Below are 23,135 nucleotides of genomic sequence, written 5' to 3' on the forward strand. Positions count from 1 at the left end.
TTACCGCATGTCATCCCCCCATCTCTCTCCCGTTTCCTGTCAGCCTACTTTCTATCCCTTAAAAAATCAATAAAGGCGTAAGCCGCAAAAAAATATCTTAAAAAAAAAAAAAAAAGAATAGAAGAGTCCTGGAGGAGAGGGGGGATACATGGCTGCTGGACTGGCGGAGAGCCAAAACCCATCGGAAAAATGTCTCACTGGAGGACACAGGACAAAATAAATGAAAGCACTTCTCGCTTTTTCTTCTCACTATCATCACTTTCACATCATCCTCAGGGCTCCAATCAGACCTTTTCTTTCTTTCTTTCTTTTTTTCGTTCTAGCCCGAGGAACATTTGGTTTATTTATTATATTATATTATAATAAATATTATATTTGGTATTCTATTTATTATATTATATTATAATAAATATTATATAATATTTCTCTGGTTCCATTCTTTTTTGCCTCCACTTCTTGCCTTCTCACTCCCTATCTTTTTCTCTCTCTCTCATCACCAGTTAATAGTGCATGAGACCACAGCCAATATGAATGTTGATTTGGGATATTTATTTTAATGAGCTGCCTGGACAGAGATGAGAGCAGATGCCCAGAAATGAAGCACAGTCTTCCTTTCCAAATCTATCATTAGTTTATAGGGATTATAGGGAATGAGTACTATCAGATCCACTTCCTAATAAAACACAATACTGGCGTGTCTCCTCGCCTGCTGCTCCTCATGTTTCACCTGCTGCTATAAATCCAGTGCATTTTATTAACCACTTAAACCCTACAGTATATACTTTGTTGACCGGGGTCCCCCAGGGATCCATCCTATAGCAGTTTGGCACCCTCATTTTTGAGGGACGCTAGCTTAAATTCCCATTGACAATATGAATGGAGAATTTACGTTGGAATGTTCACGTACTGTATTATGTCCAGAATAGGTACACTATAGGGTTTAAGACAAGTGATTAAACGTTAAATTTACAGAATTTTTAAGAAGCATGGAGAGAGAGAGGGGGGGAGGGGGTACACCAGCTGGATAGTAATGAGAAATAGACAAGGCCATGTTGTATCTCCAGTTCTCCACAGGTACAGTACATGACAAATTGTAATAGAGTAAAAAAGAGGGGAAAAAATAAATGAAATAGTATTTCTGTTCACCTGCTGTGGGCAATTGGGTATGAATTGTAATTTGGGTAGCTCATAATTAAATTACAGTAGCATGAAGACCTTCCAAATGCATCATTATAGTCTAGGGGGTAAAATTAAATAACACCAACAGCTTCACATTGGAGTAGTATATTACACCATGGTGTAAGAGGTATGCGCACGTAAGGCCTCCTGCATGAATACACAAACCTGTTTCCCTAAAGGCTCTTTAGCCTACAGCCCTACACACACCTGTCGACATGTGGCAGTATTAAAACCATTCGCAGAGAAATGTCACAAATGTGTGGTGCGAGTGGTGACTTTCTTCATCTCATTTAAATATAAAAACTTTGAAATTAAGGCCTACTTCAGCATCAAAGAAATTAAATTGAATTACATTTTAAGAGTGAAGAGAGCCTACTGTCAGCTGTCCAGCAGTCCAAATATTATTAAATTAAATTTCAGAATGGTAGACCTGAGGCCTGGGGCCCTACTATTGCACATCTATGCACGGAATGTCTATGTTCACAGGCTTCATGTGCGGCCTAGAGGGCAACTGAGCATGTGCAACACCATACCTCTTACACCATGGTGTAATACAGTGTACAACCTAGACTAGAAAGGACACCTCTTACACCATGGTGTAAGAGGTGTCCTTTGGGAAACCGGGCCAATAGCGCTATAGGTTGCTGCAGTTGCTGTGGGTGCTGAAGGGGCTTTATTTATATATTTTATATAGCCACGTCTAAATAGTGTATTTTTATCTGTTTCCTCAATTGGATCACTGTCTTGAATACTAAAAGGATAATTCATGACACCAGTCCATGACCCTGTCAGAACATCTAACCAAAGTGGGTTAGATATGACAGCCAGAGCCATATAGAAGGAATTCAATGAAGGAGTCGTTCATTATTTAATATATTGGCTCCTTAAGTAATACACAGGTCAACCACTGGTTGAGGTAGCTTTTGTGATCCGATGATTGTCGGTTTCTTAAGGCCTATTAATACTCCAGTTTTATGTGATAAGGTGACCACCGAAAACTACAACATGACACGCTGCAGTGGTAAGCGACTCACGTCTCACCCTAACACATCATCACAGCATCATCATCAGTGATGTGCACAGATGTAAAAAGTAACATTTTGAATAGATAACAAGTAATCAAGTATTATCTAAGGGTAATACTTTAAGCCTAATTACATTTACCTGTTGCTTGCCGATTTTCTATTAAGATTGAGATATTTTTGAGTGACAGTCTTACTACATCAAATAGGCTTGCAGTTGCATTTTTTAATATAAACAACCAATTTTACACCCAAAACTCAGTATTTCCCCACATCCTGAAGGACACAGGAACCTTTTTAACATGCTGAAGGAGTAGCTAATTAATTCTGGGTGAGTCTCAGGGAAGCCTAGTGAGACTCTGGCTGTGTGTCTGTCTCTCAATACTTCCTGAAAAACAAATGACTCAAGAATTGATGACAATTTCCCAAACATTTCTGTGCAAGCCTTTAAGGAAAAAAAAATCAATCTTCTCCTCCGCCTCCACAGACTAATAATAATAATCTTTATTGTCCCGAAGGATATTTGTCTTCACAATCTGTTCAACAGTTCAACACCCACATCAAACATCAAAAACAACACAGAGCACATAGCACCAAGACAAAAACAAAAAAACAAAAAAAAACAAAACAGACTGACATTACCACCTCACACATCGGCTGGCCTTTTTAGTATGCCTAACAGTACATTTGAATCCTAACTATGGGACGATGACTACATAGAATAAGGCTGTCCCTCCGCTGTCACTGTGTAAATTACATGATTAATTCAGCTTTGTTCTACGTGTGTTTCAGTACACAGAGGGCCCCATACAATATTTACATTGAATCTGCTGTTCTTCATCTGCCAGCTCTGCTGTCGAGGCGACCCCGGTCCATTACACCTGATCTGCATGTAAATGAGACAGGTCAGACCACTGCAAGAAAGAGAAAGGCTTCATCACACAGGAGAAATGCTGAGAAATATCCCTTTAATTCTGGTGCAAATGACCCTGTTCTTGTTTAGTTGCATCTCAGCGGGACTGCATGGGTAAATAAAGGTCAGCAAAGGAACAGAAACGTGCAAAATCCCCACACGCACACACGCACGTAGGCAGGCAGGCAGGCACGGACACACACACACACACACACACACACACACACACACACACACACGTCTGTCTGAATGGGCCGTATACCTGAAACTCTTGGGGGTATCACTGGGATAAAACAGCAGTATCTGAGATAATGTGTCTGATGTGGAAATCGTAAACACAAGCAAGCATATTGTGAAGTCGGCCTTCACTAACGTCTCTAATGAATGCCAATGAGACATCTGGTTAAAACTGTGTGGACTGGACTCCAAGGACTCAAGTATAGGCCAATGTAGCTTAAAGCAGTTGAAGGCCCAAACGTGAGTCAGGGACAGATAGGAATAATGTTCATTTTAGAAATGGTGGGTTGTGTCTTCAAGGATAATGCAATATGTTGGATCCCGGCCGGTTACCCACCAAATACTACCCTGCTGCAGTAGGTATACGTTAGTAAATTATTTTTATTAAATTATGCATGTCTAAGCCTATAGTGTATTCCACACACACTCCGGTTTTCTCCACAGACCAGTTTTATGGCCATGTTATACGTCTATCATCTGTCTGAGGTTAATGAGGTTTTAAAGAACAGAATATTTGACCTTTGTACTATTCAAAGGGCAACCACAGAGAGAGAGAGAGTCAGGAACAGTCCCCCCCCCCCCCCCCCCCACACACACACACACACACACACACACACACACACACACACACACACACACACACACACACACACACACACACACACACACACACACACACGTGACATAAATGTGTTGCTGCTGTGTTATTGTAGTCTGCTGGTAGTGAAGGGCCATGACTTTGTTGGGTTTAATCAGCCAAATCTGAAAACGTAATTGATTCATTACAAGCCCCTTGATTTCAAGCTCTCTAATCTGATGAAATCCTTGACATGTGCTCTGGGTTAATCACTGATTCTCTAATCCCCAGTGCAGATAGACTACCGCAAATATGATTTAACAACGTTAAACCTGGCATCCATTTTCTTTATTAAAATAGCCGATCTACAAGCTGAACAAGATCTACAAGTTGCATCGTGACTTGTGAGCTTATAGATCTGCAAACACCACCGTGGCACCGTATGATGAAGTATCAGGGTTACGAAAGTAACCTAAGGGTTTGACGTGGTTAAAAGGTTTTTCATTCGTTCTCCCATGGATAAATAACTAGGTGGATAGAAGATATGTCTACCGGGTAGGGTAGGCCCTACCCCAGTGGATTTGACATTCCCTTGTGGTCGTTTGACTAAATGTCAGACTAACACAACAGATTTATTTTTAATTCCCTCGTCTGCCTCTCCCTCTCTCTGCAAGGTTTAGAGTTCTCACAGCTGACAATTCTGATTAGTTTTGTGGTTTAAAACCCCCACAGTACTCCAGCTCTGAGGGTCTGCGTTTACAGAGTTTATTAGCTGAAGCTTTAGAGTAGCACTGTGTCTTCCGAGGTCCCCGATCATCTGTCGAAGTGTTGACATGCACACTAATATCCTGGGTACTTGAAGAATCAGGTTATGGCAATAATTTAATTGACATACGTAAATGCATAGCGTTAGTGTGCTTAAAGGGTTCACCTTTACTCAGAAGCCTGTCACTTGTAAAATGTATCCTGTTATTTTGGCTATACATTCAGACCTATCAAGAAAACCAGAAAGCAGAAAGCCAGAAAGCAAAAAGTAAAGACGCACAACATCACATAAAATGCAAACTTTGAACAGGTAAACGCTGTTTTAGCTATTGCCATAAAAGCTAGATAGATACCGGTACTACTACTCATATGTGTCTCATCATGGCGAACAACTATCAAGGTCCTCCCACCACTTTATTATATGAAAAACAGTTAAAATCGATGTAGTCCTGTATGTGTTATGCGTGTGTGCGCGCCCATGCGTGTGTACTGTGTGCATGAGTACGTGCATGTGCATGCCCGTGCCTGCGTGCGTGCGTGCGTGCGTGAGATATTAGAAGTAAATACACACAACAGCATGCCACACATTGCTCTTATCTCAGTTACTCAGCAGGTTTCTAAATCCTATTGACATTTTGAAGATATTGTTTTCCTGTATCTGGGGAAAAAGCAACACTCTTCAAACTATACTGCTAGTTCTAGACTTTGGGCGCTGAAATACCATTTGATCTTGACTGTAACTGTGAATAGGAGTAATGTTTCCTGAATTTGAATAGACAAATAAGAGGTTTTAAAACACATATAATTACATCTGTCTGTCTGACAGTACAATACATGTGAACAATACAGTTCAGTACATTGTTTGACCAGACAGAGTCACTGTTGACCTTTCACTGTAATTATATGTTGCAAGGCAGTGACTGTCCTGTCACTCTAAGCTCTGTTTACAGCAAGGGCATTAGGTCCCAGACAGTGATGCACTGCTGTCTCCAGACAGTCTGTTGGGCTCTAGCTAGCTGGTACTCTGCTGGAAAAATGAAAGGCCTGTAGTCCCATGTTTGTTGGCATTTAAATGGCCATACAGACTGGTCTGGTATTCTCGGCCCATTGACTACGACTTACGGTAACAATATAATTTACTTTACTGCAGATCCTTTTATTTTAACGGCATGGCTCTGTAGGAGGCAAGACATCTAGGAGAGGGCATCTGTGTGTGTGCGTGTGTGCTTGTGCACGTGCGTCGACTTTAAAACTTACAGTTTATAATGGAAGTTAATAACAGTCAAATCAAATATGGAGATGAAATCACTGGACTGACATCACAGTTGACTATCATCATAGACTGGCCACACAAAGTTTGAAATCCACATGTAGGCCATGCCATTATTAGACCCCGTCTTGTTTTTGGTCTGGAATAGTATTACTGCAGCTTTCAAAATATAGTATTAGCTAGAAAAGAACATCCCATCCACCCCTCTTAAAAATGTATAAGTTATAGCTTACCAAAACAAATATGTAAAAAATACTTCAAGTGATGCACATACACCTAAACAATAAGCTGATTTGTTTTTGTCTTTATCATTACAGAAACAGAAACAATCTTTCTCTCTGAACACTATCAGAGCAACAGAAGTGTCCTTAATAGTTAAGTAACATTTTATTTGAGCCAAGCTGGCTGTTTGCTATCTGGCTTGTATCTTGCTGTCACAGGCTCCGTAGGCCTCTGAGTGAAGGATGAAGGGTTCCACAGACAGGTGTGAAGTGTGCCAAGTCTTTAGTGTGTAGCTGTGAGGTGACTTTGCAGACATTTGATTGCTTTTTCATGGATTGTTTATTGGTCTTGTTGGTTCGACTCAGATGTAGGTTAGTCTCACTCACATGAAGCTAGACATCAGATAGATCATTACCATTGCTGAAATTGATGACGTAAGAGGTGATGTTGTGGTGTTGTTGTGCTGTTGCTGAATTTGGTCCTTAAAAGGCACGTCACAGCCTTAGAGCTATCAGTGTTCAAACCAGTGTCTAATTGATAGAGGGAATACTAGAGAAGTAGCATAAAACACCTTCAAGTGATTCAAAGCTTTGTAAAAAATGATTGAGGATAAAGAATGGTCTGCGAGAAAAGCCAACTTTGGTGTAACAACGTCACCATTACCACCCGACCCAAAACTTGCTGTTACAGTAGCCATCTCCCCTCGCACCTTGTTCGACATGGCAGCAGAGAACAAGATTTATGCGAATCAAGGAGTCGAACAATACATAGCCTATCAGGTGGAGCACGAAGATGAGATTCTGAGTCCAGGGCATTCTTTCCCATTTGTCAAGGCATTGATGACAGTCAACTCGAGGCTGAGGGAACTCTACCCAGACAGTGAGGAGTTGTTTGACATTGTCCTGATGACTAACAGCCATGCTGAAGTTGCAGTCCGACTCATAAGGAGCATCAATCATTACAATTTGACCATAGAGAGATTCTGCATGACTGGAGGGCAGAGTCCCATCGGCTACCTGAAAGCTTACGATACCAACCTTTACCTCTCCAAGGACCCTGAGAAAGTCACAGAGGCAGTTGAAGTGGGCATTGCTGCGGCCACAATGTACTCACCCGACTATGAGACTGAGTTTAGTGAAACCCAGCTGAGAGTGGCCTTTGATGGAGATGCTATGATATTCTCAGATGAGTCCGAGATCATCATGAAACAAAGTGGCATGGAAATGTTCTTTGAACACGAGAAGAAAAACGAGGACATTCTACTTGCCCAGGGTCCACTGAAGGGATTTCTGGATGTCTTGGGGAAACTCCAAAAAAAGTTCTGTACCAAGGATGAGCGTGTTGCCTGTCCCATCCGCACTTTCCTGATCACAGCGCGCAGTGCAGCCACCTCAGGGGTCCGTGTCATTAAAACTCTGAAGAGCTGGGGCCTGGAAATTGACGAGGCCTTCTTCGCAGCTGGAGCTCCCAAAGAGCCACTCCTGAAGAAGATAAAACCCCACATCCTCTTTGATGACCAAATGTTCAACATTCAGGCGGGCAAGGCATTTGGAACCACCACCTCTGCCAACGCCTCTGGACACTATAGCAAGAGCGGAGCTACAGGATGGCGTCTTGGACTGCAGCCCCAAATGTTTTCTCAGAAGCCCTGAACCTTTTACATTTTAAAATATAACAACTTCAAATGTGTAATTTCGCCCCAGTCCCTCTGACTGCACCAGCATCCTTTGTCTGTCATTGTGTAGTAGTACTCGTATAGTGAGAGGCAGCCAGTGTTGCTAGCTGTTCATTGATTATGATTGTGTTTTTGATGAACAGTGATCTTAATGCATCCATTTTCAACTAATGAACATGGAGATAATGATGCTCATGGATGCTCAGTCAGATTGTCAGTCACAGTTTTTTAGAATGCAAAGAATGGACCATGAAGAATGTTGGGGAGAACGGGTTACGATTGGTACATTGTCCCTGTATCTAGACAATTGTACATGTGTGACTTAGCAAGCATCAGCCATTTCTAGGTGGCTGTGAAGTCTGGAAACGCATGCGTAAAATGGAAAGAATTCTCTTAAACACAAAGAAATGTTTTTTGCCTGTCAAGTACATTTTCTACATGTAAGGACAGTTTAAGGACTGTTATGTCAAAGCAAATGTATCCGGGTCTAAAAATAAATATCATATTGGTCATTTTCCAGTGTATAAAACCATCTGAATCATGTATTTAAAATTAGTATTAGACTACAGCCAGGCAAAGTGAAGAAATTCTGGATTATATTGAGCCAATGGTTCAACTAACCCCTAATATTAATCACTATTCATATTATTTTTTATTTTTATTTTATTTTTCTACTCAAATTACTTTCATCTCAAAGAAAGTTTGCAAGTATTAAAAGGTTCTGAATATCAAACTACTTTGTTTAATACCTCTAAGTCTAAAGGTTACCTTTAAGAAATGAAACAATACTATTTGGAAAAGTCTTGATTATATTAATAATGAATTATTACATTGTTTGAAACTATGTTTGATAAATGAGTACATCATTTAGTTTTTTTTGTTTTAAACCTGAAAGTGTTAATTATCAGACTTGGATCACCTTTTCCCAAACCTGGGGCAGGATGAGCCATGGACCACTTTTTTTTTGTTGAGAAGTCACATTATGGCCCTTTGTCACAGATGCATATCATGTCTCACCTCAAGGACAACATAAGTAAAAAGTGTCTCATCTTACCCCACGCTCCCCATCTCAAGCACAAGACTAATAATGTATTCAATCAATCAAGAGACACTTCCTTCACCTACTACTACTACTACTACTACACTACTTTGCATCATGCATAAGAAAGTCGGCAGTGATTGGTCCAGCAGTTTGCAAGATTAGCCTTGGACAGACAGACAGGTAGACCTATTTGTAGATATCTTGTCCTCTTTTCAGAGAATGTCGTAAAAAAGCCGAATAGGTCATGTCTAACAACAGCATGGCTCCCATGTTGGACTTCAGGTGGCCATTCCATGACATCATTTCGGCAAGGTTTCAGCCTGATTCCACTTCTATTGACTTCCATCATAGAATTGGAGTTAAATAATAAAAAATATATAAAACACAAGCCCTTGTTATGCCTAAATCATGCCTGTTTGGGCCTTTAGGAACAGGCAACAAACAGCTGACAAACGGGCACACTGATAACTAAAAAAACTAAATCAAACAAGCAAACAAAAACACACAAAAATTAAAAATAACTCTCTCCACTGGGGCCAATATCGGATCATAAGTTAAGGTTTGCAAAGTTGGACCCAAACGGCAAGAGAGATCAAACAGAGCTCAGGCAAAACAAGGCAGCAGCAACAGGCACAGAGAACAACTGAATGGACAAACAGATTACAGGCTTTCTTCACAGCGTAACAAAGAACTGGCTTACGGAAATAGGCAGGAGTGAGCAATTAAGTGAGCAGAGATTTAGGTATTGGAATTTTGCTATTGAGATTGAAGCTGCATCCCGAGTCTCCTGATGTTTCCTTGCTCCTCTGTCCTCGCTTCAACCGAAGTTCAACTCTAATCCACCTTTTTGACAGTCAAAGTCTTATTCCTGCTCCAAGGAGCAGCAAAGACTGAGAATTAGGAGCGAGATTTATGAGCGAAGAAACATGAGCCTATCCTTCCAGGAAGATCTTTCAAGCTGAACAGCATGATGTTAATGATTCCGCACCTACAGCTGGCAATGGTATGTTATGTGTGTTTACTGTGTTTGTGCACTCACATGTTGATGGGTAACTGTAGTGGCCGGGGTCAATTAAGCTGTGGCATAAGTAGAGCCTAGAGATTGTTCTTTCATTGACATCAATGAGCAGGTTTTGTGTGTCTAAACAAGTGGTGGTTCAGCTGTGTTGTTGTTATCAGAAATGGACGTTTTTTAAGAAGACTTCTGAAATTCCAATTCTGTCTCTTGTCTTCGTTTCCTCTCTGCTCGGCATGCTTCCTCGATCTGCATCCTCCATGGGAGGGACTAAGATCCAAGGAAAAGACAGAAGTGAGGGAATCAAGGATTTAGTTTAGAGCCCAGCTGGGATGCAGTCGAACAGAGAGACAGAAAAAAGAGAGAGAAAAACAGACAGACGAGACACAGGACCTTTTGAATTCCGAGATCCGCCCCCGATGGTATGGGATTGGACGAGTAGTACTACAAGGTGTGCCTAGTAGTAGTGTTGGGTGAAATCAGCCCTCAGTGATATCTGTGAATATGGGAAGGGCAGGGCTTTACTTACCACTCCCCTACTGTGCAGGGTTTTCCCTCTCTTTTTTTTTTTACATGAGTTGGGCGTTGTTAGCTCGAGTTGCGTACGGATAGGCACAGAATGGTAAATATTAGTCCTTAGTACTTTCCATGCCCCAACATAATGCACTGATAACATGGAGAATATGATGAATGGACTGACTGGCTTCGTGCAGTGCCACTCAAAGGGATCTTGCATTGGATTGACTGTCACTGTATCACCCGATATAACCTAGTGCCATTCTTTTTTTGAGGGGCGCCAGCCCCTTCTATGCCCAGCAACACAAACACGATGATTTGATTGGCTGATCTGATTGATTTGATTGGCTGAGCAAAGTACATATTGAGGATAAAAGTGAGAGCAGAAAGGTGAAGACCCCAAAAGTGATAGGCATGAATGACATTTGTGATGATTTGATTGGCTGAGTGAGTACACAAGTGTGATTTTTAATATACACAGATTTTTTCCTATGTCCATATTTTATGTGCTACACAAACATTAAATCCCATTGACAATGAATGGACAATTTTGAGTGTTTGTGTAAACACAAACATTGCATAACACAAACATTGAAAACGAAGGTGAGAACGCAAATTCTGATTGGCCGGAATGAGATGATCTATGATGATAAGATCGCCCCACAAACGAGTGTGATTTTATTTATTATTATTCAGAACCAGAAGGGAGATGACAATTTTCTCAATATTAAGGTTACAGTAAAATACGCTACACTCAAGTATTTTGAAAATACACTTGAACAACTTAGACAATTTAAACCATACTACCGCAAATAACCTTTGTTACATGATTACCTTTTTTTTAATAGCCTATGCATATTTCTTTTTATCGTCTCCACCAGGCCGAAGGAATGTGGAGAGAGTATGTTTTGCACGTCCGTGTCCGTCCGTCCGTGTGTCCGTACGTCTGTTACCAGCTAATCTCCAGCACTGTTAATCCGGTCGATGCCAAATTTTGACGCACAATCCCTGGATCCGAACGATTTTACGGAATGGCCTGTTATAGCGCCACCAGGAGGCCGACTTTTGAAAAACACTTTTTTGATATTACTCCTCCAAATTCTGTCCAAATATCCCGCAAATCGTTACACACCATCTCTATAGTCATGTGTTCAAGCCGGATCTGTCCGATATTTCATATTCCATCCTCATTGGCTAACATTGCCTTTCAAAGTTGGCAAAAGAATTGACAAAAAGCCTGAAATCATGAACGCAGCATGCAATTTACGTGAAATCTTTCACAGACTTTCCTACTAAGCTGAGGAATATATCCTACCCTTTTCACATTGGCCTGTTATAGCGCCACCAACAGGTAGATTTTTGCAAAACACATTTTTGGAACAAAATGCATCAAATCATCCAATTGCCATCCAAGGCGTAAGAAAAAATGGCATCCTTTTCACATTGGCTTATTATAGCGCCACCAGGAGGCCACAACCTGGCCTGCCCTGGTGGAGACCTGTGCCCCGAGGGGCACTTTATCTAGTTACTTGTGCAAGTAATGTTATCAGTCAGGTGCTACGATGCGTATGTCCGGGGCCAGCATATGATATGACGTCATATGCTGGCACGAAGCTGACCGTGCAGGTATGTTTTCCGTCATGCTACGAAGTATATGTCCCATGACGTGATGAAGATATGTACCAATGTCCCTTAGAATGCATATGATATGACGTCATATGCTGGCCCCGGACATACGGAAGCAGACCGTGCAGGTATGTTTTCCGCGGATGACCCATGACGTGATGAAGATTATGTACCAATGCCAGGGTATAATTGGTTTACGATGGTGACGTAATGATGACATGTTTCAGTGTCGGGTGGACTAAAGGTAATGCCCCTATGTATACATGTATGTAATCTGACACCACTGCCATAACAGGCATACGTAATCATTACCATACTTCAAAATACTGCTTTTTCTCCTCCAAAAGCAAGGTACGTAGCTAAACCTAATAATTAAATATTGCAAACGTTCCTTCACAGAGAGGCTGAGATTTGAAAGTTTGTAGCGGTCTACAGTACTTGCACGCTCTGCTTGCGCATTTATGGCCTACTTGTGTGCAACAAGCAAGTAGGCACTCAACAGAGTGCAGTTCTAGTTATACATGCTTTCAAATCAGGCACTTTGGATTGCCGTTGAGCTACACAAATAAACTTGCCTTGCCTTGTAAGGTTACAAGAGAGATAAACAAGAGACATATTAGGGTAGCCGTCTTTCTGTGTAGGCCAACCCGGACGTTGTTCTCGCCAATGGTTCTCGCCAATGGTTAAATTACAAAAACTCTCTATAGCAAAGAAAGGCAGGCTCATCACTTGTAGTAGGCAATATAGCTAGTAGACCATTTATCCAAGTTATATTATACCTTTGCTATTGGCATCTGAATTATGTGTGGGTGTGTATTTTTTGTTGTCTGCATGAACGTCTCCCCTACAGACAGGCTTGCAGTGCACCAGGCCCATGCAGTGGCAGGCCTCCTTTGGATCCATTCCGGCTGCACAATCAGCTCTACACCACTCCCCAGCCCTTTGTGACTCTCCCTGATAAGACCAGAATAATATCTGCTCAACCCAATGTACTTGGCTGCATGTTTAGATGATAAACACACTTTGTGCTGCCCTCCACTCTATCAGGCCACTGGAACCCAGCCCTGTGCCCATTCTTATTGTTAGAACGGCACAAGGAGGCTATGCACACTGCACAGCCACAGACATCCAAGCCCCTCTCAAACACCACAGTAAAAAGAAAATCCAGTTACCTATGCAGTGTATTGACACTCACTGGTACAACTAGTTGACCCCAACTTGCCCTCATGGACTGCTGCAACAATTTACTGTACATATAGTAATACTCAACCGTGTGTTGAGTAGTCTCTCACTAGAGACTAGTGAGAGATTACATCTGCTCAATCCTGCCTGCTACACTGGATCCATGCCAGTTTGCATACCGGAAAAACAGATCTACGGATGACGCAGTGGCCATGGCTCTCCACACAGCCCTCACTCACTTGGACAAGAGAGGGAGCAACAACAGGTATGTGCGGATGCCGTTTGTGGACTTCAGCTCCACCTTCAACACAATTGTCCCTGCAAGACTGGACATGAAGCTCAGAGACCTAGGCCTGCACCCAAGCATGTGCAGGTGGATACTGGACTACTTGTCGTACCGTGCTCAGGTGGTGCGGATGGGGAACATAAGGTCCCAATGACCCTCAACAGCTGGCACTCTAATTGGCCAAATATAAAATACAAACTTTAATTGAAAAATACTAAAAGTCCTACTTCCTAAAATCCCACAAATAAACCCTATATAAACTAAACTAAACTAAACCCTAAAATAAAATCACGTAACGAAAATATCAAAAGCTAATCAATAATTTCTTTAAAATTCTCTTATATCAAATGTGCAATATGCAATGAAAGAGCTCAGAGGTACTGGGGTTAATGTTCTGAGATGTGCAGGGGGGATATCGGCCTGGTACTTCTCTTCTCACCTCATGAGGCCAGTTCGTCTGTTCTGACAATGTCTAATTAAACAACGGCAGGATTGCACTGGCAAGTACTGCGGATAGATACTTACAGACAACCCAGGTGTAAACCTGGGCCCTTCCGAATATGACCTGCAGTACTTGCTCCAGCTCTGGTATGGCTCCGTCTCATCTCGTTCCAACGGCCACGGTCAAGTTCACTGGCTCCACTTGACAATCAGCGCTCTATAACAGACGCATGCCTAATCAAACCCTCGGAGAACCTGCTGTGCCCCGCTTGATTTACTGATACTTGATATACCAGGCCTCACGCCTACCATTGCGTGGCACATCTATGCATGGAATATCTATGTTCACAGTGAAAGGGGGTGTTGTTGAGAAGAACCACACGCCCACTCACTATGCGTATTTCCTTTGGGAAACTCATCCCATATCTATTACAACTGCTGTTCTAAATCCTTTAGACCTGTTATTCATTCTTACCCCGACATACATACATACATAGTACATACATACACATACATACATACATACCTGTACATACATACCCAGCCTTAGTTACGTCATCAAGAATGGTGGTCCCTGATTGGCCGACAGACAACACCGACATACCCAGCCCATTACAGAACTTGTGCGCTCTGCTCAAGTAATAATGGATTGCATTTTTAGCGCTTTTCTATGCACTACGTGCTTACTCAAAGCGCTTTACAATGGTCCATTCATTCATACATTGGGAGGTGAAGCGGCGAACAGTCAACTCCAGCGTCCTCAGTCACTTCCCACATTCGCACACACCAATGGTGGCAACCACTGGAGGCAATGTGCGGTTCAGTGTCTTGCCCAAGGACGATGATGATGTACGATTAGTCAGGGGCGGCTGTGGCTCAGGAGGCAGAGCAGGTCGTCCAATTATCCGTGGGACGGAGGTTCGAATCCAGGCTCCTCCTGTCTACATGTCGAAGTGTCCTTGGGCAAGACACTGAACCCCACACTGCATCCAATGAGTCGGTCGGTGTGAGCTTGCCACCATTGGGGTGTGTGAATGTGGGAAGTGAGGACACTGGCGTCGACTGTTCGCCGCTTCACCTCCAAATGTATGAATGAATGAACCATTGTAAAGCGCTTTGAGCACTTGGAAAAGCACTATAAAAATACAGTTCATTATTAGTCTGTTACAGCAATCAAACTGCAGAGGTGCCCCGTGTCCTCTGGTAGGATCTAAAACATTCTTCTTTTTAAGAATCTCTCCACGTTTTCTCAGCTCCACCCTGTATCTGTCCTCCTCTATTACAGCTAGGAGAACCAAGGCCCCCCAACTGTTCCATTTCATTTATTTAAACCTTATTAAACCCAGGGAGAATTTGCTGAACTTGCACAATCTTTTTCAGCAACACTGAGTCTAGTGCCCATTCATGTGATACATTCACACATGTCACAGTCTCTTACTGTTGGTCACAGAGTAACCTCAATAAAGCCACTGGAGAGTATGCCTTTGTCAAAGATAGAGGGGCAGTGGAGAAAAAAGTAAAAGTATCAATACTGCAATCTAGAAATACTAGTACAAAAGTGTTGGCATCAAAATGTACTTAAAGTACAAAAAAGTATTCATTTTCAGTTTTCATATGTTTAAACATCTGCAACGCATTGTGAGCTTGATCAGCTCAAATTGCCGAAATGTATATAGGGCTGAAGTGGTGTATGTATGTTTTGTAATAATAATAATCAAAATGTACAAAGTAACTAGTAACTAAAGTTTTCAAATAAATGTAGTGGTACAATATTTGCCTCTGAGATGTAGCGGAGTATAAGTAAAGGTATTGGAAATACTCAAGTAAAGTACAAATACCTTTTTTATGATGGAACCATTTACCTATATGTGACTCAGTGACATTATGTTAAAACTTAATCCACACTAATGCTAATTTGTGAAGTAAGATTACTCGACTAACAAAGTGATTCACATGTCCTTGTGAAAATGGTCCAAAATGAATCACAAACTTTCAAAGGTTTAATTGGTTCATTTGAATTCTTGCTGCACTGCCCAAAATGTGCCCATTTCCTCTGACATTTTGTAATGCTGATTGACAGGAGAGTGTCCTGTTACTAATGAGAATTAATTAGATTTATCCAGAGAACACACCCACACATTTATCACCCCTTGACATTGATCAATAAATGGCAATAGCAGGCCGTGCCACACAGGGTGAGCAGTAAGAGAACAGACGACTGGCTGTAACTTCAGCCCCATTCATTCTCCTTCAAGAGATTGGATTATTAGTCCTCTGGTAGATTCACAACCAGGTTTTGATTTAAATAGTGTGCACATTCAAAATGCGTTTATGTCAGATCTTAATCCGCTAGCTGTGTCACCAACAGGCCTGAGGACTCCGCTGTCTCCACCAAGACCAAACATAGATAATACTACATTAGCATAGGAAGTACGAGTACCAAAAGTCAGCCAGTGTACTGCAAAAAACACACGTGAAAAAACAAAATGAACTAGATAAAGTGCCAATCGTCACAGGTCTCCACCAGGGCAGATCAGGTTGTGGCCTCCTGGTGGCGCTATAATAGGACAAATCAATGTTTGTGATTTGTGGAATTTTTTCGAAACGGACCAATCGTGTGAGCTTTGGAAGCCAATCTTAGCCAATCAGGATGGAAGATGGGAAATGGTGCCGCTCCGTGTTGATCACATGACTATGGAGATAGTGTACACCGAATTGTATGATGTGTATGAGTGATCTACAGAAATGTGTTTAGCCTAAATCGGCCTCATGGTGGCGCTATAACAGGCCGTTGAGGAATATTTGGGGCAGAGGTTCGTCGTTGGCATCCAGGGAGTGTGTGTGCAAAGTTTGGCATGGATCGGGCCAACGGTGCCGGAGATTAGCTGATAACGGACATGTGTTTTGCCTAAATCGGCCTCATGGTGGTGCTATAACAGGCCGTTGAGGAATATTTGGGGCAGAGGTTCGTCGTTGACATCCAGGGAGTGTGTGTGCAAAGTTTGGCATGGATCGGGCCAACGGTGCCGGAAATTAGATGATAACGGACGTGTGTTTTGCCTAAATCGGCCTCATGGTGGCGCTATAACAGGCCGTTGAGGAGATTGAGTGCCGGAGATTAGCTGATAACGGACGGACGGAAGGACGGACGGACGCACACACGGACGGAGTGCAAAACATACTCTTCCTCCATGCCTTCGGCCTGGTGGAGACAAAAATCCCCCCATAGGACTTCTAGGATGAAATACTGGTTAGGATATCTCTTCTGCGGCTATAGGAACATGTAACCTATACATGTAGACACTAGACACATACTGTACGTAATAAGGGAAATCAAACTGTGTTTAGAGACTAGAGTGTACAAAACAGAGTGTACATCATTTTCTCAGATAATTTTGTTCAACATGTTAATTCCACAAGCCTCCGCTGTCTAAGCTGGTGACAGCCAGTTTCATTGAAAATGACCAGATGTTTTGATTTGATGTGTGAAGTAACTGAAGTTTGTGAACAGCCACGCAAATCAGTGGTGACGCTGTGCTATACGCAGATGTGACTTATATGCCGGCTGCTTGTGCTATGATGACGACTGTCTAATGACTTATTTGGCCAAGTGGAAATCATTAGAAATTCTTACAATAGGTCATGGTAGTAGCAAAATTATGTTCCGTCCATGTTTCCGTCCTGAATCACTGAAGCATAGAACTCATTGTCTTGTGGGTTGCCTTCGCAACCAAGAAGAAAGGAGCCTTAAGTGGAAGTCAGCTGGTCCTTAAATTTGTTTCTTGGCAATTTCATATCCATATTTCCATTTCTAATGTTTATCCATTTAGGCCCGACCTCGAAATAAAAATAAAATCTTCAAAATCCTCCAGTTTTCTGAAATAAATATTTTCACGATTTTTCAAAAATAGCAGACCTACAAGATCGTAGCGCGCCACTCGGTGGCACGCTATGAGCTTGTAGATCTGCTATTTTTCAATAGCAAAATTATAACATAATGTTTAAAACACCAAAAGGGGTTCCCGCCCAAAATGGGATAACTGAAGCCTTTCCTGAACCAAAACAACAGTACCTGACAATCACAGTGACCTGAAGGAGTCTGGGAATTCATTTAGCTCCATGTAATGCATGTTAATTGGTCTGACTTTATACTGTAGGCATGCTGGCTGTAGGCACTCACGGCTGCAAAAGTCCACATTAGAGCGAGATAGAAAGTGTGTCATTTCGTGTGCGTGCGTGTGTGCATATGTGTGTGTCCTGGAACGGCTGCAAAAGTCCACATTAGAGTGAGATAGAAAGCGTGTCATTTTGTGTGTGTGTGTGTGTGTGTGTGTGTGTGTGCGCATGTGCACCCTGCACTCGCTCGCTCATATGCGTGCATGTCAACGTTTTTATGCCAACTTTTGTATGCGTGTGTCCTGGCATTAGAGCAACAAGGGGCGAGAGGGGAAAAGATGGACGGTAATTCTAAATTATGTAAATTCCCAGATTATATTTTTGAAGCAGACATTTCTATTGTACACGATGATGTCACATGGCTGCTGTTTGCTGCTGATAAAGCTCTGGAAGACTCCAGTCTCCATTGGTTTCTATCAGACTGCAGTCAGATAGGAGGACCTATACCTCTGCCAAACAGCCATGGGGGAATTCAACCACAAGTATGTCTCTGTATCTCACCAGTCACCACCAACATAGCTGGGAATGGGTTCAAATGCTCAGAGTGAGAGGATTATTGTTATATTACTGTTGGTTCGTTGTAATGTAATGTCATGTCAGTCTGGCTAAACACTGATACTGGAAATTCATCAGTCTGCTTAGGTCCATTTTTACGCTCTCAGAGTTTTATTAACACTGTGGATTTTAGTGTGTACGAATATTCAATAAACACAGCCTATTTCACGCAAATCAGATTTAAACAACAAAAGGTTGATACCTTCATTTTTGAATGATGTGAATTACCAACCTATGCCATCCCCCTAGTCACCGCCTCTGCTGTTTTATGTCTTCGGTCTCTTTTAAATACAATGGGCCCTTAATTGCTGGATTAAAAACAGCAAATCCTCTCCGCTAAATAGCTACCATTTAGTTTGTTTGATGACTTCGTTTGATGAAGTTAAACTGATCAGAATTAAGGACTCATAATTACTTCATAATGACTTAGTGAATTGATGCACAATGTGCACAGTTTATGTGTCTGAGGTGTTCTAGAACAGACTTTTATTCTAGAACTGTCCTCATATACATTTTGAAACGAGTGGGTATTTTGGTAACTATTTATGTAGCTGTAGCAGGGTCGTATTAAATAAGGTAGCCAACTACACCACCTAAGGAATTGCGCCCTAGGAAATAGTTTTGGGTGAGCCAAGTAAACCTAGCTACTTAGACATAACAGGTTAAAACTGTATTAAGTGGTTCAGCATTACAAATGGTGCAGCTCTGGGACTGGTGCTGAGGGTTACCAAGGGGGACAGGGAACCAGATAACCCACCCCTGCCGGTAGTGGCACCCCAAACCACAGCACACAACAAAAACAAACTCAATGGCACACAAAAAGGGAAGGAGATACCATTACCACTGGGACGGGCGTCACCTGGTCCAGACTGTAGGCCTCAGCACCGGAACTAGCAAAGAGAGAACAAATGCATTAATGAGAATGCAGACAACACATCTCCATAAACAGTGTCTAATCAGGGGTTTCACAGTTTACACAACATAATAAATGATAATTTATAAAGTAATGATAATAAATAAAGTGGTTGGTCAGTGTTGAAAATGATGCGAAGCCTGCGGAACTAGTTCAGGCAGGCAACTCGTGAGCACGCCTACCTGATCAGGTGACTATAGTCTCATGCACTCTTTACCTGATCAGAGCGGCTATTTAAATCTGCCTACCTGCTCTTTCCTGGCTTCTCTCCCGCTGTGCGGTCATGCACCGCTGCTGCTGTCTCCCTGCCTGGCTCGCTGCTAACCTGCTGCTCATGAAGTTTTTGCAAATCCCACCGCCTCCCCAGCATCCACCTGTATACAGGCTCTGTTTCTAGACCCCCCTGCATGGGGGTCTTATTCATTCCCTGTAATTCTACTTGGTTTATAATTTAACCAAAATGTTAATGTTACGAGGAATGAATATGGACAGAGCCCTGACGCCAATCTATGCTTCATATATCTATGCTCAATTATGCTTAATAAATATATATTCTAAATTCAGAGTTGTCTGACTGAACTATATTCAGGCAAAGTAAAACAGCAGCGTGGCTTCCCTCCACCAAACCCTGGAAACACAAGCCGCAGTGTTACCAGGCCATTTCAATAAGGCGCAAGTGTATCAATTATACAACAAGGAACATCATTCTACACAAACAAACCTACCACTCATTTAGGGGCAAGATGCACAGGCAGCCTCCAGGCACACACAAGGGATAGACAACCCGAGAAGGGTAACACACAGACTAAAAAGCAAGAGACAACCGGTCAATTTCATGACCATAACTCTAGTCTATAACAATATAAACTGACTGCAGGCACGAGAGAGGCGTACCTGGGTTGAGCATAATGAATCAAACAATTCTGAAGCCCATCAGGCCAGCTTTGTTTGAGGCGGGATACATGAAGGACCTGCACATGCTGAAGTCCAAAGGGCCAGCTCTAACTGAGGAGAAGCTAACACAGGCAGAGTGTGTGCTGCTTATATCCTGCAAGCAATCAGCCCACTGATTATTGGGAGGAGAATGGGCAGAGTGGAAGCCAACACCCATACTGCTACATAGCAATTCAAAAGGTGGGATGATTATTTTATTTAAGGTACAAAAATAATGTTGTATAATGAATTAGTAATCTCTTCAAAGCATCAGCTAAAATGCCTTCATGGTCAAGATTATGCAAATACGTCATTCATGACTGGAGGAAATTAAGATTCTGCCTTAACATGCCATCATAAACTGGCCTATACTCCATATCTAGACATGCCTCACACGGAACTCCACGCATGGGTATAAAAGGGACACAATCAGACAGGTACAACGGGTTGGGCTTGCATTCCCAACTTGCATTGTTCCCGATTTGCATGGTCCCAGAGTTTGGTCAAGTATATAAGTTAGCTTTATAGTATAGTTTATGGATTGTCTTAAAGTTTTTAAGCTGTTCACAAATATTAGAACTACTGCTGTTAACACCACTACTTTATCAATCATGGGTGAGGGGAGAGCTAAAAGGAATGCAATTGTGAAACTTGTGCAGATTGATCGGCTGTTATATAGGCGTAATATGTCAGCTGTTCAATATACACAAGCTAATCATTCCTAGGGGTCGTTCCACCATACTTTAAACTGCTATTCAAGTAATTTATCATGTCAAACATGGATGACTTTGGCAGCCAAACTGTGGAGGGTTTGGTAGAATTCACGGCTGAGAAGACACTGTAGTTTATCCCGGTACAAAGGAGCCAGACCTGAAAACAGCCTTGGATAGTTCACATGATGGCTGTGTACCAACAAAGGTGAGCCATGCCAGCAGTAATCTGGCAATAGACAATCTCACAATGACAGCTGTGTTCTTTTAATAACCATGCTCATGTACACACAGGACCTGGAGGAAAAACTATAAATAAGAGACCACAGTTATACACAGTAATTCAGGACCATGGACAGTTCCATTTCCTCAGCGAGAAACTAGTCTAGTAGTGATAATTAGTGATTAGTAATATCATTCCCTGACACACCTGTACTGGGGCCTGTTTCACGAAACTTGGATTAGAGATTAAACCGGGATTTAACACATATCCTGGCTTAATATATCCTGGATCAGCGATTAACCGGTTTCATGAAAGCTGGTTAATCTTGCCAGATTAATTTAACCATGAAACCATGAAAGTGATGCTACATTAGTTACCATGGAAACTAATGCTTTGGATTTAGCCTGCTCCGGACCAGGCTAACAGCCAGGTTTAACCTAATCCTGATGTCTTTACTGTTCATTAAGCAGTCAAACTGATCACAAACCAATGATGTTTTCTAGACTTATTCAATTATTATGGGTTTATGTTGCCTTATTTGTATCGGTCTGCATTAAAGGACTAATTTAAGCACTATATAAAATCAAATAACCAAAATATATAGGCTGCACAACATCATGACAGCTTGTGAGCTTGTAGATCAGTTGCTTTTGGTGAATGTTCCCCATGAATAGGTTTGCTGTCGTGCAAGTGCATGGTTAAGAAGAATTATTATATTATATTATTATTATTATTATTATTATTATTGTAAAAGTGAAAACCACGAAATATTACCATTACTCATTGTTTTACAACATATTACCATTGTAACGTTTCACCCACTACTAGTCCTACATACTTACACCTAGAAACCCCATTCAAACCTATTTAGGTTCATCCTACGGTGGACATGTGTGCCTGAAAAGGAATCTTTGAAATGTTTCATAGTTTTAGAAATATAGTGCTTTCAAATTTGAGAATTTTACAATGGTGCTCAATGGCAGACATTGGCACGTCAAAAAAGCACTTTCACCTAGAAACTCCATTCACACTTTTTATTATTCAGCTTACTGTGGAGACACATGCTGGAACTTTTTACTTTGAAATGTTTTGTAGTTTCTGAGTTATTTAACTTAAACGCCCAATGCATTCTCAATGGCAATAGCACAAACTTTGGCATGCTACATGAACCCATGACCCTCACCAGTCTGGCCCCTGTAAATCTGTGTACCACAGATTGGGTCTAGAGACAAAAAGCCAGGCTATCTATTAAGCCAGGCTTGCTGATCCCGGCTCGCCAAATCCGCCAATTCTGAGCCTCGCTTGGCTTTAGTGGAACAGAATAAACCAGGCTGTAAAGACCAGGATTGAAAAAGCCTGGTTTTGGCCTCCTGGATTAGTTAATCCAAGTTTCGTGAAACAGGCCCCTGTACTATACCAATTTCTTGCTGTTTGTTTACAATGCATCTGGGGAAAACTAATCTTGACTAATGAGGCCTCTAAATTAATTTAAGTTATTCCACAGGTTTATACAAAATTAAGTATATTAAACGGTCTCTTATTTTTGTTCTGATTTCGATGTAGCCTAAGCACACCTCTTGTCTTCAAATGTCTCTACCTCCTTGGAGTGTACAAATGGTAAAAGACAGGGGAAAGAAAACAGATCCAAGGTCAGTCA

At 41.8% G+C, this 23,135-nt stretch overlaps 1 protein-coding gene across 1 annotated transcript; it reads left to right on the plus strand.

Annotated features, from left to right (window-relative positions):
* Positions 1–6,784: 6,784 nt before the first annotated feature.
* LOC310871190 (cytosolic 5'-nucleotidase 1A-like) lies at positions 6,785–7,837 on the plus strand (the record flags this gene model as incomplete). The annotated part of the gene is made up of 1 exon (XM_083782679.1): positions 6,785–7,837. One exon carries the CDS (start codon positions 6,785–6,787, stop codon positions 7,835–7,837), a length of 1,053 nt encoding a protein of 350 aa, XP_083638805.1.
* Positions 7,838–23,135: the final 15,298 nt, after the last annotated feature.

This window comes from Protomyctophum parallelum, assembly GCF_964188405.1.
Source record: "Protomyctophum parallelum genome assembly, chromosome: 14".
NCBI lineage: Eukaryota > Metazoa > Chordata > Actinopteri > Myctophiformes > Myctophidae > Protomyctophum > Protomyctophum parallelum.